General features: G+C 49.5%; 1 protein-coding gene across 3 annotated transcripts in view; it reads left to right on the forward strand.

Moving 5' to 3' along the window:
• LOC139051482 (nose resistant to fluoxetine protein 6-like) overlaps positions 1–17,130 on the forward strand; it is a 121,222-nt gene that overhangs the window by 49,568 nt on the left and 54,524 nt on the right. Inside the window, exons 2-3 of one of the 3 annotated variants that reach the window (XM_070528455.1) lie at positions 13,778–14,241; positions 14,343–15,028. In XM_070528455.1, coding sequence (XP_070384556.1) covers positions 14,159–14,241; positions 14,343–15,028 — 769 coding nt within the window. In that variant the 5' untranslated portion in view covers positions 13,778–14,158. Of the gene's footprint in view, positions 1–13,777; positions 15,029–17,130 lie in introns of all 3 variants that reach the window. The other 2 variants (XM_070528456.1, XM_070528457.1) reach the window with 2 other exon arrangements.

A 17,130-nucleotide genomic window follows, 5' to 3' on the forward strand; every position in this document is an offset into this window, starting at 1 on the left:
CTCGCGCGACACTAAGCCCACCACGTGGGAACCATTAACACTCGCGAAATTACAAAAAATCCGCGACACAAATGAAAAATATACGCGACAATAAATACGGCAAACACTACACTAACAGAACATACAAAAATTAACACGCGATGGATAAACAAATGAAAGATTAAATGCGATTAGAAAAGAGAGTCCGGCGGAAAGTTCTGAGAGTGGGCCGGAACACGAGGTTTATCTGGGGCGTGCTTGCCGAGGTCCTGATCTGAAGAGCGTCGGGCTGCTGCAACCTCGCTGCCGAAAATTCTGACGGACTTGCACCGTCTGTCGCTCGACCGGCGAAGGCTTCGGCCTGAAGATCTCAGCCTGCCGACCACATCTTCAGCTGTCCCCCGGTGCACGACCCCGCTCCTTCGTCTTCCAAGCTGCTCTGCCGCTCCCCGTGCCGCCTCGTCCCTCCGCCGCGCTCAGGCGATAGACGTGACCAAACCGGTCTGGCGAGCTCAAGGATAATGGGAAGCTCTCTTCCCCATCGCCGTGCAAGTGGCGTTGCTGCTGCTGCGGCAATGGCGGCCATTTTGAGAGGGGCGCTGGCACGCACTCTGTGACACCACCCCGACGACAAGAATGTTATTCTAATAACATTCAAACTAACACATAGTCATGCACGCGCACCTTAAGGAGACCGCACTCCCCAAGCACTCGAAGGTCACGCGCACAATCACGTCGTCGTGTGGGTCACGGTTCGTGAAGTCCTCCGCACAAGGCACTTCGCCGCGCACATCACCGCCTCGCTCTCAGCCAGTCAGTCCACTCCGCAACGCAACTCAGACGCAAAAAGGAAACAGAAAACTAGCGATGAAATGATGTTCCCGAGAATCCACAGATTCAAAATGCATGCGATACGGTATTGTCCCCTTGGGCCCTGTGACTGGCGCAAACCACGGCAGATCCGGTACGCGCACTCTACAGGCAACACGTATCACACACACAAAAGAAAACATATACAAAGAATCAGAGATCAGTGTATTGAAGGGCAGGAAAACCAAACAACAAATGTAGTGAAACACAAAAAAATGTAGCGTGGCACTATTAACAAAACTAAATTATCAATGCCGTGCCGTCTTCCCTTCTCAATACCTGCTTCTTTTCAGTCGTACTCGCTGGGGTCGCATTCCTGCCGTCCCGCGAGCTTTCCCGACGCAAAGGTGGCGAGATGCGCTACCCGCTCCACAGCGACATGTCTCCTCGCGCCCCGGTTGCCTGTTTTTGGCTCGGTGATTGGGGTACACTGAACCTTGCCCGGTCCTAACCCACGCGCAGCGCCTGACCAACCGGGTGTCACGAAGTGCGCGGCTTAGCGGCACCTGCCGCAGCGAATACATCGCTCGTGCCCTCCTTCGCCGCGACGAGCGATGCCCCGCGAGTGCCCAGCTCTGTCGACGCCTCCGCCGTTGCGACCTCGTTGTCGTTTTGATTGACGGCCTCTTCCTCACCCTCTGCCATCTGCCAGCGGTCGGTACCTCATACCTCCGTGGCGTGCGGTAACTCCCCAGCCTCCGCCGCGCCACACACTTCGCCGCCTCTCTCGGCTTGCGATGTCGGCACCATTTGCCTGCGCGGCGGCTGACGTTTTTCGTGGCCAGCCTCTGACCATCGTCGCCCACCACACCACCTGATTCCCGAAGCACCGGCCTCTCGTTCACTTCGAGTGCCCCGGCACCGAAGGGCTTAGGCACGAGGGAGGATACGGGCTGGGCACGAACCTGCGCTAGGCTCACTCCAGAGGGATGAGGTTGGTCAGCGGCGGCGGTCGAGCCCGGCAGGCACTCAGTGTTACGAATGCTCTCGTCACGGCCCTCCCTCGCGCGCAACAGCGCCATTTCCCTCTCTAACTCGAGGACGCGCTGGGAAGACCGTGCCGCATCGCACTCCTCCGCCTCGCGTTGTCGCAGCTCTCGCGCTTTCCTGCGCTCGCGACGATCCGCCTCTTCTTTGGAGCGCATGTCGCGCACAAACTCCCGGAGCGCTGGCCCCTCAAGGCCCATCTGCCTCCCGACGGCCACGATGCGCTCCAATTCCTCGAGGAGTCCATCAGCCATATCACAGCCTTCTCCCGCTCTCGGCGATACGCGTCTGTTCCGCCCGCTATACCTCGTGGTCACGGAAGATCGTGGTCAGCAAGTCCTGTCGTGCGGACGCCAGTTGTCAAAGATTGATGGTGGGGTAATTCGCACTCTCCGAACAGGAAGGGATGGGGCGACAACAAACCCACCCCGCGTGCGTTTAGTGAGGGTTTGACTGCTGACCGGCGATAAGGTCCACGCCTGATCGACCGTGAACCAGAGGCATGAGACGGGAGGCGACGTAAAACACACACATTCAATTTAATAAGATAAAATCATGCGCGAGACATAATGACAGAAAAAGAACACACAACTTCCAGAGTGGGTTCTAGCTCGCGGAGGGCGTGCAGGTCACACAACACACGCCCTGGCGCCACTCGCGCGACACTAAGCCCACCACGTGGGAACCATTAACACTCGCGAAATTACAAAAAATCCGCGACACAAATGAAAAATATACGCGACAATAAATACGGCAAACACTACACTAACAGAACATACAAAAATTAACACGCGATGGATAAACAAATGAAAGATTAAATGCGATTAGAAAAGAGAGTCCGGCGGAAAGTTCTGAGAGTGGGCCGGAACACGAGGTTTATCTGGGGCGTGCTTGCCGAGGTCCTGATCTGAAGAGCGTCGGGCTGCTGCAACCTCGCTGCCGAAAATTCTGACGGGCTTGCACCGTCTGTCGCTCGACCGGCGAAGGCTTCGGCCTGAAGATCTCAGCCTGCCGACCACATCTTCAGCTGTCCCCCGGTGCACGACCCCGCTCCTTCGTCTTCCAAGCTGCTCTGCCGCTCCCCGTGCCGCCTCGTCCCTCCGCCGCGCTCAGGCGATAGACGTGACCAAACCGGTCTGGCGAGCTCAAGGATAATGGGAAGCTCTCTTCCCCATCGCCGTGCAAGTGGCGTTGCTGCTGCTGCGGCAATGGCGGCCATCATGAGAGGGGCGCGGGCATGCACCCTGTGACACATAGCCATTGGCGTTAGGCCATTTCCTAGGCTATTTCTCACAAAATATTACCCATATGGCATGTAATCACGATGTTAAAAAGCCCCATTTGGAATCATAAGATACCTTACAGGGGCAAAGAAAAAATTAATGTAGAGAAAGTTCACAGCAAAAAAAAAAAAACACTTCCTCTATATTTATTATTGCGACAGCAACTATATGGACCCTTCAGGAGCATTGCTGGCGCCGGTGTGGGCGTGACTTTCCGTAAAACATCCGAGGGCGAAAATATCGCCTCCGCGCGCCGTATGCTGTATCTGCCAGTGAAAGCGTGCGAGGTTGTGCCGGCCATCGCGGCTCAATCTCCCGCACTCAGCGACGGAAAGCTGGGTGCAAGCGCGCCGCCTTCCGTCGCGCGCAAGGCTTCGGGATTCGGGGATGCGTTTTCTGGGGGGCGTTCAACTACGGACGGGCGCGCGCGCCCAACCGGGCCGCTGTATCTTGACAGCCCTCTGCGACGGGTGCAGACTCCGTGCTGCGCTTCGTTTTCGCGACTTAGTTCAAGTCGATGTGAGCAGCGGCACGATTCGCTCGCGGCTGCTGCTGCGTTCCCTCGCTGCAGTATTTCGACAGCGAGTTTCGGCCGTCATCGAGTAAGATGTGTTCATGTTTGCTTGTGCGTGCGTGACACAATATTTGTTAACTTAGTGAGTAGACGTATGTTTACAAGTAATATCTGTACTTCGTACAGCTGTCCATTAATTTGCTAGCGCAATCGATTCTTCGCGTTTCGACGAGCCTATCTGTGACTATAGTACCTTGCTGGTGAAGCAGCGCACAGACACGGACACAGTGAAGACAAACAGGAATACACGACACTCGCTGTGTCGCTGCAGTGAGTGTCGTCTATTCCTGTTTGTCTTCACTGTGTCCGTGTCTGTGCGCTGCTTCACCAGCAAGGTAGTATGATCACTCACCAACTAGCCCAACTTTCCACGTTACTGAAGTATCTGTGACTTTTTTATGTATTATATATATATATATATATATATATATATATATATATAAATAACCTTCGCATTTCGCTACAATTGTTTTTTTCATCCCCTTTATTTTCCATTAAGTTATCGTTTCTTTATTTCATCTATTAAGCACCAGTAATTTCCCCTATGTTGTCCTTGGTGTAAGTGTTTGTTGGCTTCTGATAATATGACTAATAAATATTGGGCCCCTCGGTTAACCCCCTTTATTCTCGTTTATTACATAACGAACCCGCCGTGGTTGCTCAGTGGCTATGGTGTTGGGCTGCTGAGCACGAGGTCGCGGGATCGAATCCCGGCCACGGCGGCCGCATTTCGATGGGGGCGAAATGCGAAAACACCCGTGTGCTTAGATTTAGGTGCACGTTAAAGAACCCCAGGTGGTCAAAATTTCCGGAGTCCTCCACTACGGCGTGCCTCATAATCAGAAAGTGGTTTTGGCACGTAAAACCCCAAATATTATTATTACATAACGAGGGTCTTGAATCCGGCAACATTGATGCCTTCAAGTAGCATGTCTGGGTTTATTGACCAGTTGCCTTGACCCAAAAAGATGACGTTCTCGTGACGCCTGCGGCAAAAAGGACATACCACGTGCGCCGCCAAGGTCTGTCAGTGGTGGCGCTGGCTATCACTCCCAGGGGTCTGCTAGGGGTCTTAATTACCCAAGCAAGTGGATGGGGAAACGCCATCGCTGTAGCTCAATTGGTAGAGCATCGCACGCGAAATCCGAAGGTTGTGGGTTCGGATACCACCTGCGGCAAGTTGTTTTTTTCATCCACTTTATTTTCCATTAATTTATCGTTTCTTTATTTCATCTATTAAGCACAAGTAATTTCTCCTATGTTGTCGTTGGTGTCAGTGTTTGTTAGCTTCTGATGATATGACTATATATATTCTCAGCTCCACCTGCCGCAGCCTCTCCATCTTGGATCTTCAGTCGGCCGCTGCGCGATCCCCATCTGTTTGCTGGGCTTCGTGGTGAAGATGTGGAGGATTGGCTGTAGTTGTTGCTGTTGATTGGAAGTTGTTTTTTATGAATTGCCTTCCGGGATTTTCCGCTAACGGCCAACGGCGCCCACGCCGACGCCGACGCCGATGACACCGGCTTTTCTGCGACATGAACTCCTTAACGCTGTAGTGTTAAAACAAGCAGTAAACACAGAGCACAGAACGAAAGTCCCTAAAACAAACAGACGTATACATTACGTCCTACGCGCAGCGTTCGTGAAAGGAGGGAAAAGGTCTCACGGATTCAGTTCCGATGGTGGCCACGATCGGCGTAGAACTGTCACGATGATTCTAGTTGGACGCGGGCCAAGGCACGATGACCCTCGTGGGAGGCGAGTCAACACACGAGCTCTCGTGAGGGGTGAGCCAAGGCGTGATGAGGGCACTGGTCATCAGGTGAGGCAGGCGACGGGAGCCGGCTGCATTACCGTGGCCAGCGCACTCGAACAGGTGTCAGGCGGGTGGCTTCCACCGCCACAACTCCACGTGCCACCTCGAGCAAGAGGTGGCCTCAAAGCAAAGGCCTCGGTTAGGCGTCAATTAGGCCTCGTCCTGGACACAGCCTTACGCTACTCTGACAGGCGGCTACGATCAGGCAACAGTCAGGTCTGCTCAAAACGGCATCACTCCACGCACCACTCCGCGTCTGCACCGACAAGCAGGCGCATCGTCAGGGCCGCCTCAGGTACCGCAGCAGGAGCTCCCGGAACAGCGCACTGATCCTGCGTCTTCCAAATCTTCCAATCATTCTCGTTCGGCACCTGCCACTTGTTGTTTTCTCTTCAATTTTCTTGATGCTGCCAAACGCGCAAGCTGTCCCTGGAACGCCTTCTTCAGCTTCTTCCTTCTTTATCCATTTCGACACAAAATTCAAAACCCTCAAAATTCTCACAGAGTCCACGTCCACATAAATTACATGAAATGAAGTCCTCGCACTACACCCATCTTCATACATGGGGCAACAATCGAAGCAGAGGACCAAGCGCGATCCGACTTTTGATGTCGCTGAGCGAGTGGCAAGGGTGGGTGGAGGTAACCTTGACGGATGCACGAAGACAACCACTTCCCGCGCTTCGGCCGATTTCAAATTCACAAAAAGAAAAATAAAGAAGAAGTTGGATATGCGGCAACCGCATGGAGCCCGCATGTTCTTTGAAACAGAAACTAACATTCGCCTTCCAGGGGGTGATTCAAGCTCGACAATTGCGTCCTGTACCGCCATATCTATTACACTGACGGTGAACGTTGAGTGCTTGCTCCACCTCGCTCTCTTGGCGCTAATGATCTTCTGGCCCATAACAACGTCATGATTGCTGGTCTACTTGGCTTCCAGAAAACGTATGACCGCATCAAAGGTCGCTTCTACTGGCCTGGCTAATGCGCTAGGCTAGTGAGGTACGTCGCTTCCTGCACCCTTTGTCTGCGCCGCAGGCTCTCAACATTGGTTCAATGCGGAGAGCTGCAACCTTTGTCGCGTCCGTCGGCACCATTTGATATCATTGGCATTGACCTATATGGCCCCTTCCCACGACTCTCACCGGTAATCGACGGATAGTGACAACCGTCGTCCAATTGACACGTTACGCCGAAACAGCTTGCGTGACTTCAGTGTCGGCTTCTGAAGTGGCTGCATTTATAATTCAAGCATTAATGCTGCGTCGCGGTGCTCCTCGTGTCATCCTGAGTGACCGTGGAAGGGCATTTCTTACATAAATCGTAGACGTATGCTCAGGGACGCCGGCACCTCCCAGAAGACAACCGCGAGTCACCACCCTCAAACAAACGGCCTGACTGAGCACTTTGATCGCATGCTCTCTGACATGATAGCCGCGTATATCCAACTACACCATACAAACTAGGACGCAATTTTGCCATTCGTGACTTTTGCGTATAACACCGCCGTACAACGCACAACTGGTTACTCGCCATTCTATCTTGTCTACGGCCGTTCGCTCTCTTTTCTTGACGTCTCTTTGTTCTCCACTCCTGTCACTCCAGCTGCTTCCTCTTGTGAACGATTCCGCCCCCTCTATTGTCGCCAGCTCGACCACATCAACACTGAAGCAAGGCAACAAGGCCGCAAAAACATCTATGACGGATTTCATCGCACAGTATTCCTCCGCCCTCGCGAAGAAGTACTACTCCGGACACCAGTTCACACTTGGCTTGTGCGACACGTTTTCGTTTAGGTTCATAGGCCTATACACAATCTTGGAGCAGACTTCTACAGTTAATAATGGCGTCCAACCAGTTGTTGTTCCAACTGACAGCCGATGTCGCGCTGCCGAGATTGTCCACGGCTCTCGTATAAAGCCTTTCGCATGCATTCTCTCTTCCTTGAAGTTGCGGACAGGTTGGCCGTTTGCCCGCCTGGGGAAATTACTGTGGGCGTTTCTTAGCCATCTTTGCATCGTCTGCACATATTGTTCTTGTTCCCTAAAGAAATGGCGCAACTCACTCTGGGGGATCAAGCATGAATCAGGCGGTGAAGGAGCTAGTACCAATTTTTTAATAAGTAAGGGTGAAATGAAATAAGTGTGCTGCAGATGGGGTTGAAATTGCGTACTGTTACGGATATGAATAATAAATTAGCTAGGTATCTCGTGAATTTTGTGACCATAATAAGTATTTAGAAAAATTCACTGGCTACTCTGGGCTCGGTTATTTCGAGACTTGCAGCGCTGAACGTGGGATGGAGCTTTTCCTTAACATCGGGTTTAGTGCAGGTGGCTGTGTAGGCTCTTTCGACGCGTGGTCGCACCAGGACGACGAGGCGTCCAGAAGACTCTCGGCGCAATATGACGGATGTGGCTTGCTATCAGGCTAACGCGTTTCAAGCTGGGATGTAGCCCATAGGCAGCAAGCACTCGGTGTGTGTGTGTGGGGGGGGGGTGTAACCTTTGCAAACTAAGATCGATGAAAAATACTGATTTTGGTCGGTGAGAAAAGCCGCGAAGCATCCTGTTGAACCTGTATGTGTCAGTATTGCATCGTCCCACAAAGCCTAGATTTTTACTGTCGTATCGGTGCTTTAGGTGTCATGGCAAAATCAGACTTACGTATATTCGAAATGCTTTCGGTAGTTTCATCCGGATCTAGTCAATTAAGGTGCGGTATTACTGAAAGACTCGATAAAAGCCAACACAGCCACCTGCACGAACATATTCCGCGTCTAACCCAAGGGTCTCAGGCATAGTCCAGAAACACCACAACATTCTCAGCCAAAGCGACAGGTTAAAGGTCGTTTTCTTTGAGCCACCTCGTGTCTTGTATAGGCGTTCGAGAAACATAGGCGACATACTAACGTCTTCAAAAATCACTACTTCGAACCCGACCGGTTGCAGCCGCTGCAATAAACCACGTTGCAAAGTCTGCCCTAATATAACACCTACATTGACAGCCAGCAGCACAGCCAGCCAATTCATGTTCACAATTAAATGAAGCTTCAACTCTGATTCATGTAGCGTAGTGGTCATGCTCGAGTGCAGCACTTGCCAAATACAAAACATAGGCCAGCCTGAAACACCTTTCAGGATCTGTTTTCACAATCACAGATCACTCGCCAAATCCCAACCGGATCTACCACTCTCGAAACATGTTAACGTGCCGGGCCACTCCTTTATTTTTTTCTTTCTTTATTGCCACTCCTCTAACAATCGCAAAGGCACCATACTCGAATCTCGGGGCGGTTAACGTGAAACTATTCCAATATGTTTTTATTCCAATCCCCTGACGTCAAATTTGCGAAACCACTGACGCAAGCATCGGGCGGAAACCCGCAGGGTTGTCTGAACAAACCAATCAAATGCTCCGCTCGTTCATAGGAGGTCCCGTTTGTTTGCTTGAAAAACAAATAACATTGCCTGCACTGGGCGGCTTGTCTTATTTAATTGGCTCACAAAAGGCGAGGAGGATGCTCAAGTGGAGAAGGATTCGATGGAGCCGAGCCACTGCACTGAATATCGATAACCGGATGAAGATGGTGGTGCCGGCGTCTGCGATTGGTCCGCTTTGACTTAGCTTGCGGTGGCTCGTCGACAATCGCGGTGGCATGCAACGGAAGCTTAAGGGTGACGCTAAAACGGATCCTCAGCAAAGAAGAGCTGGCAGAACGGGGCTGTAAACGTGCCGAAAGTTCTCGAAAACGTTACACGGCCACGCAAAAGTTTTATTACTCGCAAATAAACCCATGCTCTCCGGCAGGGGCGAGTAGCCAGTGCCGGAGTGATCTGCGGCAGCAATCTTTTATTCCTTTCGGAACGAGGCAGCCTGCGCCTATTCAGAATAAAATTCAGTTTTGTTCGGCATATTAATGCACCTTTAACGCGTACGCGTCACTTTGACGCGGTAAGTTTTTGCGGTTTTGTGACGTCGCGTGAGAGGCAGGTGAAGTGGGTGCAGCCCGAAAACTTCTGACCAATAGCCCAGGGCTAATGGCTAAAAGGTGTGGAATCAGAAATAAATATTTTCGTTTTGTTCGGTCAAATTATGCATAATCAGTGTGTACACGTCATATCAGATGGGGAGCTATCGCGGTTTTCGTGACGTCGCGTGACAGACAGGTGAAGTGGGGGTGGTCCAAAAAAGTTTTTGACCAATCGCAGTGGACCGATGGCAGAATTCGAATACAAAAGTTTGGAATAGCTTTACGTTATAGCGCTCCTCGATTCCGCACCAGCCATGACCGTGAGCTTCGCGAATAATACCGTATTTGTAAACACAACAGTGTCTCGTCCGGAATAAATGAAAACAAAGGAAACCTAACCTGTCTAACTTTAGATTGAGCACAAATATACGCTTCGGACACAGTGTACATGTTTGATTTCAACGCATCTTTTTCTTTACATGTGGCTTTTTGACGTATGTGACTTGAAGTTCTACGCTTAACACGTCAGTTTTTAGATAATTTGAGGTTGCACTTCGAGATGCCATGTGCTAAAACATCACGCAACTGTATCTGCATGTGCACGTCATTTTGTTTTCACTACGTAAAATCATGGTAACTGCTGGCACTTACCTGATAGTCATGTTTGTATATCTTGTATCCTCAACACATCTGCTTTTCATTATTTATTTAAAATGCGTCTCATTGATAACGATTTTTGTTGCGCAATGTAAGTTCTAGTCAGCGGAGCTTAGTGCGCCCTCTGCTCTTGATACGGTGCTCTTAAAGCTGTGTATGAGTTGTGCATGCGTCACTTGACTCCGGCGAAGGCTGGTCCACCAGGCGAAAGCGATAAGTAAATACGCCGTCCAAAAGGGTCGTCGTCTCTTTACTGCATATGTTGCGTCGGGTCCTGCGTGCTTATAATTCAAGGAAGCCCATATATATATATATATATATATATATATATATATATATATATATATATATATATATATATATATATATATATATATATATATATATATATATAGGGTGCGATCGCGCAAACAGCTCGCTTTTCCGTTCTCTCGCTTGCCCTCTCGTGATTCGTTGGCGCCCGCGCGTTTCGTCACGGCCGTCATTGCGCCGGGGCGGGACCACAAAATGCGGTTACGTCACACTCCTGTCAATCATTCCAAAACCGAGTGAAATCGGCCGCTATCGTGGAACGGTCGACAAGGGCATTCGTTTCGAAGAATGAATGGCCGTTGCCATAGCAGCGCTAGTAGCAGACGAAGCGCCTGTCGTCTGCTCGTAATGTCGTCACTCGCCGAACATGGCTGGCCCTGCCGGAGGTCCAGTTTTTCGAGATTAAAGCGCGATCCGCCATTGCAGAACGTTAGCGATGGTAATTATTGAAAACAACTGTGATCACAGTGAAATTAAATGTTGTGCCTGCGCTGTGATAAATATAACTAGTGTTCTTCTCTTTAATGTTGTTTGATCTGAGCTCATTTGTGGAGAATGCTCGCCGTTTCACGTTGTGCTCAGAGAATCGCGTTCATTGTTCGGCGGTTTGGCGCTCACGAGTCACGATGGCCGCTCCTATTATCACGCTTTTGGAGTCTCTCGGGCAGCCTCGGCGATGCATCTTTCGGGACGCATTTGACGAGCTTACCGAGGAAGAGTTCCGCGAGCACTTCAGGCTCTCAAAGAGCACTGTGCGCTGGCTCTGCGAGCAATTGGAAGACGTCATCGGTGGCCTTCGGACCGGTGGTATCACGACGCAAGACAAGGTGCTTTGTGCTCTCGGTTTCTTCGCGACGGGGAGCTTCCAAAGATTCATCGGCAGCGAAGAATTCGTATTCATAGGGCAGGCTTCCGTGAGCGAGACCATTCACGCAGTTGCGGAAACAATAACAGGGTGGGCTGGCAACAGGGTTGGGTGAGCTTCCCGTTGACAACGGTCGGCAAGGCTAGTGCAAAGGCGGCCTTTGCGGATCGCAGCCGCATTCCCGGTGTAGTGGCCTGGGCCGCTATTTTGTAGCGATGCCTTATGCCTTATTCTATGCTATTCTTATCATCCACCACACACGGCCGCCTGATCCCGTTGATAATGGGGGCAGACCGTCGCTCTGACCACTGGCTTAGCGCAAAAAGCCTGAAAAAGCATAAAATCGGAAAAGGCATCGCTACAAAATACCGGCCCTGTGTCGACGGGACGCTCTTGGGTCAGCGCGCGCAATGTCCGCACATGGTACGGGTGGCCCTCTATGAACGCGACCAACAGTTCGCGTTGGTGCGGCGACACGTGCGGGTTAAGTCTTAGATTTTTTTGCGACGACATAACGATTCGCAGTCGATGAACAATGATCGCCAATTGAACTGCGCGCTCCTGCCAGTTTGTTTTGGCATGTGCGATACCACCTAGCGGACTAAACCAAAATATATGCCACTTAAATTAGTTTTCTTCTCTCGCATCACATTTACGACGCAGATTATATGTTGCAACAGTAAGAGTTTTTTTCTTATATTACGTGTTTAATTTTTAAAGCATCACAAACATTGTGCACTTAATATATCGTCCCCGATCGAAGCCCAAACTGGTGCCGCAAACTTCCGGGGCTGGGCTCGCTCGTTTATTGGCTGTGCTCTCCCTCCCGTTCTCACAAATCTTGCGGACGGCCCACTTTGTGACGTCGCAGCCAGACCGAACGAACGGAAAAGCGAGCTGTTTGCGCGATCGCACCCATAGTCATATCATATGAAGCCAACAAACACTGACACCGAGGACAACGTAGGGGAAATTACTTTTGCTTAATAAATGAAATAAAGAAACGATAAACGCCACCACACACAGACCTTGGCGGTGGATGTGGAACATCCTCTCTGCTGCAGGCGTCACGAGGACGTGATCTTTTTGGGTGAGGGCAACTGGTCAATAAACCCACACATGCTACCTGAAGGCACCACTGTTGCCGGATTCGAGACCCTCGTTATGTAATAAACGAGAAGAAAGGGGGTTAATAGAGGGACCCGATTTTTATTAGTCATATCATAACAAGCCAACAAACACTGACACCAAGGACAACATAGGCGAAATTTTTTGTGCTCAATAAATGAAATAAGGAAACGATAAATTAATAGAAGTGAAAGTGGATGGAAAAACAACTTGCCGCAGGTGGTGAACGATCCCACAACCTTCCCATCGAGCCACAACATCGCACGCGAAATCTTCTTTTTATAGAATGCGGGTTGGAAAAAAAGCCTGTCGCTACTTGCACTACCCAATGCCAGAAGAATATAACCCAATTAACAGTGTGACACGTGTTTCACTAGGTTCTATGGGGGAAGTGCTACGGCTTGCTCGTATGGTTTAGCTCGTCATTGTTATGTTCATTTAGCTCGTGAGCGTCCGCGAAGTTATAGGCGTATGAAGGAATGTTTCGCGATAAGTACTGGACACACTAATCTTTCCTTGATCTAGCGCTCTTTTGAGCGCGCTCAGGAGGCAGGTGTCGGAGGTGGCGTGTTGTTTTGAATGGCGAAAGACTTCAGAAGTCAAGCCACTGCCCGGTGTCGCAACTTTTTCATTTTTTTGTATCTTTTAAAAGCCGCACAAATAGAAACATGGCACCAACAGGTTTTTGAATTCAACGAAAGAAGTTGCACAAAATTTCGGTGGTCGGTAAATAAATGAAGGAATCAAACAGGCACATGCCTGCGGTCGTGCTGCACTTAATTAGGTCACAGCTTTAGGCTTCCATAGAATCGTGCACAAATGGTGTTTACGACTTCGCCTGCAATGTACAGGCAAAATTTAGTCATTTTTTTTCTATTTCAGCGACTCTTGATTTAATATCATTGCCCTTAAAAGTTAGCGAACGAAGGCTGTTGAGTTGAAAGATTTAAAAAGTTCTACCGCACATGCTAAGAGTGACGCGCACATTCATTAAACTAATAACAGAAATGCTATAATACTTCTTCGTCATCTTAAGGGTACGTTAAAAGTTTCTTGCCCCCATTTCAAGGGAGGTCACATTAAAACAGTGTCCTCCAAACGTGAGGATGGGGAAGATGAGTGCGAAACTTGCAAATAACCAAGCCTTTTGCGGTATCTGTTTTTCTGTTCACCGCTACTCACCAACCAGACTTTACGTGTATCGTCAGCAACATTTGAGCCTGATCGTGAAACCATATGCCTTAACGCCAGTGAAGGTTGGACGGGTTGTGAGAGCATACGCATTTTATGGTTTTCTTTATTGAAGTAAATTCCGTCTTTCTCTACGTAGCAGGTGCTCACCACATCTGGGGACCTCAACTTCGACACCGTTCAAAGAGAAACCATCAAGCGTTCTTCAACGAATCTGGCAACCATGCTGGCGTTTTTTGCCTCAGTAGCGTCGACTCCCATGACTTCTCTACAATGCCCTTTTTATGCTGCCGATACTGTAACCCGTCACATTCAGGTTTGAACTAAGAGAGAAAAAACTAGCGAGAGATATTTTGGTCGTATGGCCAAAAGTCAGCTTGTATGCAAGTTTACAGGCAGAATATTTACTGATCTTTAAGGAATATATTGTAGCTACCATACATGGCATTTCCGAAACTTCGGTAGTCCCTTTCACGTGACGGTAATGCTGCGAATCATTACATTAAACTGGTAGACACTGATGTCATGCGGAGCTACCAAGTCAGCGAACATCGAGGGATTCGAGTGGCAGCCCTGGCTTGCGTCGGTTGATCCTAGTATAAAGTAAGTGAGGTGGTGAGTTCTCGAGTCGGCCATTTTTGCGCCCGCTGTTTATTTTTGAAAGAGTGCTACTACTGAGACAGGACCCCGTCTCTCCGCGCCAGTGAAATCAAGTCAGGACCTTCGGCGATGGAGCCCCAAGCGTTTACATGTGCGCTATTGCGTTCCTCCAGAGAGTTGTTGCTTCTGCTGATGCTGTGCATGTATAGCCGACACATGGCGAAAGGCGAAAGTGCCGCCATGGTGGCCATGCACGCCAGTGCGCTCAGTGCAGCAACGGTGGTAGACAGCAGTACGCTTTTCGGAACGACGGACGCCTTCCCCAAATCTCAGTCGAGCGGCCCGAGCGCAGTTCCCAAAGGCGCCCCCGTTTCCATCGGGGCAGCGTCCAAGATGATGGACACTGCCGGGCATGCATCCGGCGACAAATGGGGCGTGGTCGGCGTCATAGCCACGTCACTGAAATCAACGACCGCTGATTATGCTGCAGCGAGAACTTCCATGGCAAGTGTAGCGAACGTTTCGGCTGTGACGGGGAAGAACCAGAGTGCGTTTGAGGCTGTCCCTCCCAACGCCTCGCAGAACTTCACGAGTGGGGGTGCGACGACAAGGAGCACCACGCGGCCACCGCAAACGTCGAGGATCCGGGCTCTCATAACCAAGGCTCTGTCCAGCATGAGTGGGAGACTCTTGCGGCGACTGCTTCAGGCTGACATCTCGGCGGAATGCAGCCTCGGCGTGCTTCACTTCATGCGCGCCATCCAGACGCTCGAGCCTTGGGCTTTCAGGCGTGAGTATGCCACTTCCCAGACGCTTTTTTTGTGCTTACTGTGGGTAAATTTTGTTTTGAATGAAATTGCGGCTTATTTACCATCAATTTTTTCACCGCCTCCTATAGCTGGTAGCAATAAGGTGTGTGACTTTCGGCATACTTTCGCGAGATTACTGGCGCATAGCGAAACAATTTCTCGTAATTTGTATTCTCATTCTGATATCAGAGACAATATTTTTTGTGCTTGCAATCACAAACTATTTAAGGTTTACATATGTGTGTTCCAGAAAAAGGGCGATGGGATACGAAATTTGCCCGATAACTCGGCCACTGTAGAAAAAAATGTTTTGCTGCCATAAGGCTTAATATCAAATAACTTAAGTCACTTAACTTATGTCGGGAATAATATGAACATGCTTAGAAGGTGGCGTTTTCATAGAGTGCCCACAGTGGTTACCGCAAACCATGTGAAACTTCAAAAATGGTCGCCAATGCCATTCTTCTCTGTGGCCTAGTGGTTGCGTTGATGGCTCATTATTTCTTTCTATTTCTACAAGTAAGCCTTAAAATGTAATGCACGGAAAGATAATTTTTTGAAACAAATTGCGAGCCCACTCAAGCGTACTTAAATTTGCCTCACTCACCCACAGTGTAAATAACAGTTATCATAGTGGTGGTGTTGAAGACCACATTGTCAGCCTTCCACACGGTATATCATTTTCTTAATAGTGTTGGCATTAAGTAAGACAAGAATGAAATCCAACTGCTTGAACACCCAACTGCTTACTTTTGGATGCGCGACAATTGTAGGCTCCTCGAAGCTTAAGTAGCAAGAGTGATCGGCTTCATGATTTATAAACGAGATTCAATGTTTATTCCACTTTTTTATGTGAAGAAAAGCTGTTTTCGAAGTTCTTCAGAAATTTGCACTTGCGTTTCGACATTATGCTATGTACTTCAAACAACACATGCGTGACAAGCAAGACAGTGTGAAGACGGCATTGTCATTGCGCTTTGTCTTTGTTATGGGTCCTTAGCCAACGCACTGAAAAGCCCATTGTGGCTGGATTGAGAACATTTAATAGTCATACGTGATCGCGCGTTATGTGCATCATTTCCGGCACTGTTTCGCTTTGCCGTCTGCCTCTGGAGTACTTTAGAAGGTGGGGCCACCCCACCCGAGAAGAGCTGATTTAGCGCCATAGGGCAGGCATTTCTGGACAGCTGGAGGTCCGGAGACACCAATGCTGGACAAAGCACCGTCCCGCAGAATATGTCGGACAGTGGGAGCGCGGCAGTAAAGGCGGAACGTGTGCCTCCTAAATCGGGACGTCTGGTCAGCTTAGGTAACGTGCCCCTGTAGTGGCGTGGCGACTACGAGCAAGGTCATCTGCTTGAAATGTTCACAAATTTCAGAAGCCAATGAAAACGAGCAAACATTACTCACAGAAAGATATTTCCAAATTTATTGCGCGTAACATGTTTGTTATAGCTCAGCTTTTTTTATTTAAACGAAATAAAATATGGCAGCTTCGAAACAGAAGGACACCGAAAAACTTCAACAATAATTTGATTTCACCAGGACCACTGCCGTCCTCGTAATCTTCATTGCCAACATTTTAAAAGTTACACCTCACGCAAGGGATTTCCGGTGAGCGAACAAATATGTATCTGCGCCGTCAGTCCTTATCAACTGGTATTGGGCAAAGAACAAAGAAGCAGGAGCCCGAGAGGTTGGTATGACAAAAAACGTTCGGCGCCTGCGAAGCCGAGTGACCACATGAAGCGTGCGGAGCGAGTAGAAGGAAGGGAGGGGGGGACACACTAATACGTGTGCTTTCGCAAACCGCGTTTATATGAATGAAGCAATAGGAGATCCCATGCATGAAATCTCAAGCATTGCTTTCGAAGCCCGACGACCACGAGAATGCTCCGGCGTAGTGCAGGTAGCACACAGAGAAAGACGTGTCTCGCATTTTTACAGATCGGAATGGCTGCATCTTGAAATTTTTGTGGTCTTTAGTTCCTGTATTTTAGCAGAAATAATGAAAACGTGCTATCACTAATTGTACAATTTAATGCAATGCACTGTCCGGTTGTGTAAATATGCAAACCCCAAA

Source organism: Dermacentor albipictus, unplaced genomic scaffold (assembly GCF_038994185.2).
Source record: "Dermacentor albipictus isolate Rhodes 1998 colony unplaced genomic scaffold, USDA_Dalb.pri_finalv2 scaffold_12, whole genome shotgun sequence".
Taxonomy (NCBI): Eukaryota; Metazoa; Arthropoda; class Arachnida; order Ixodida; family Ixodidae; genus Dermacentor; species Dermacentor albipictus.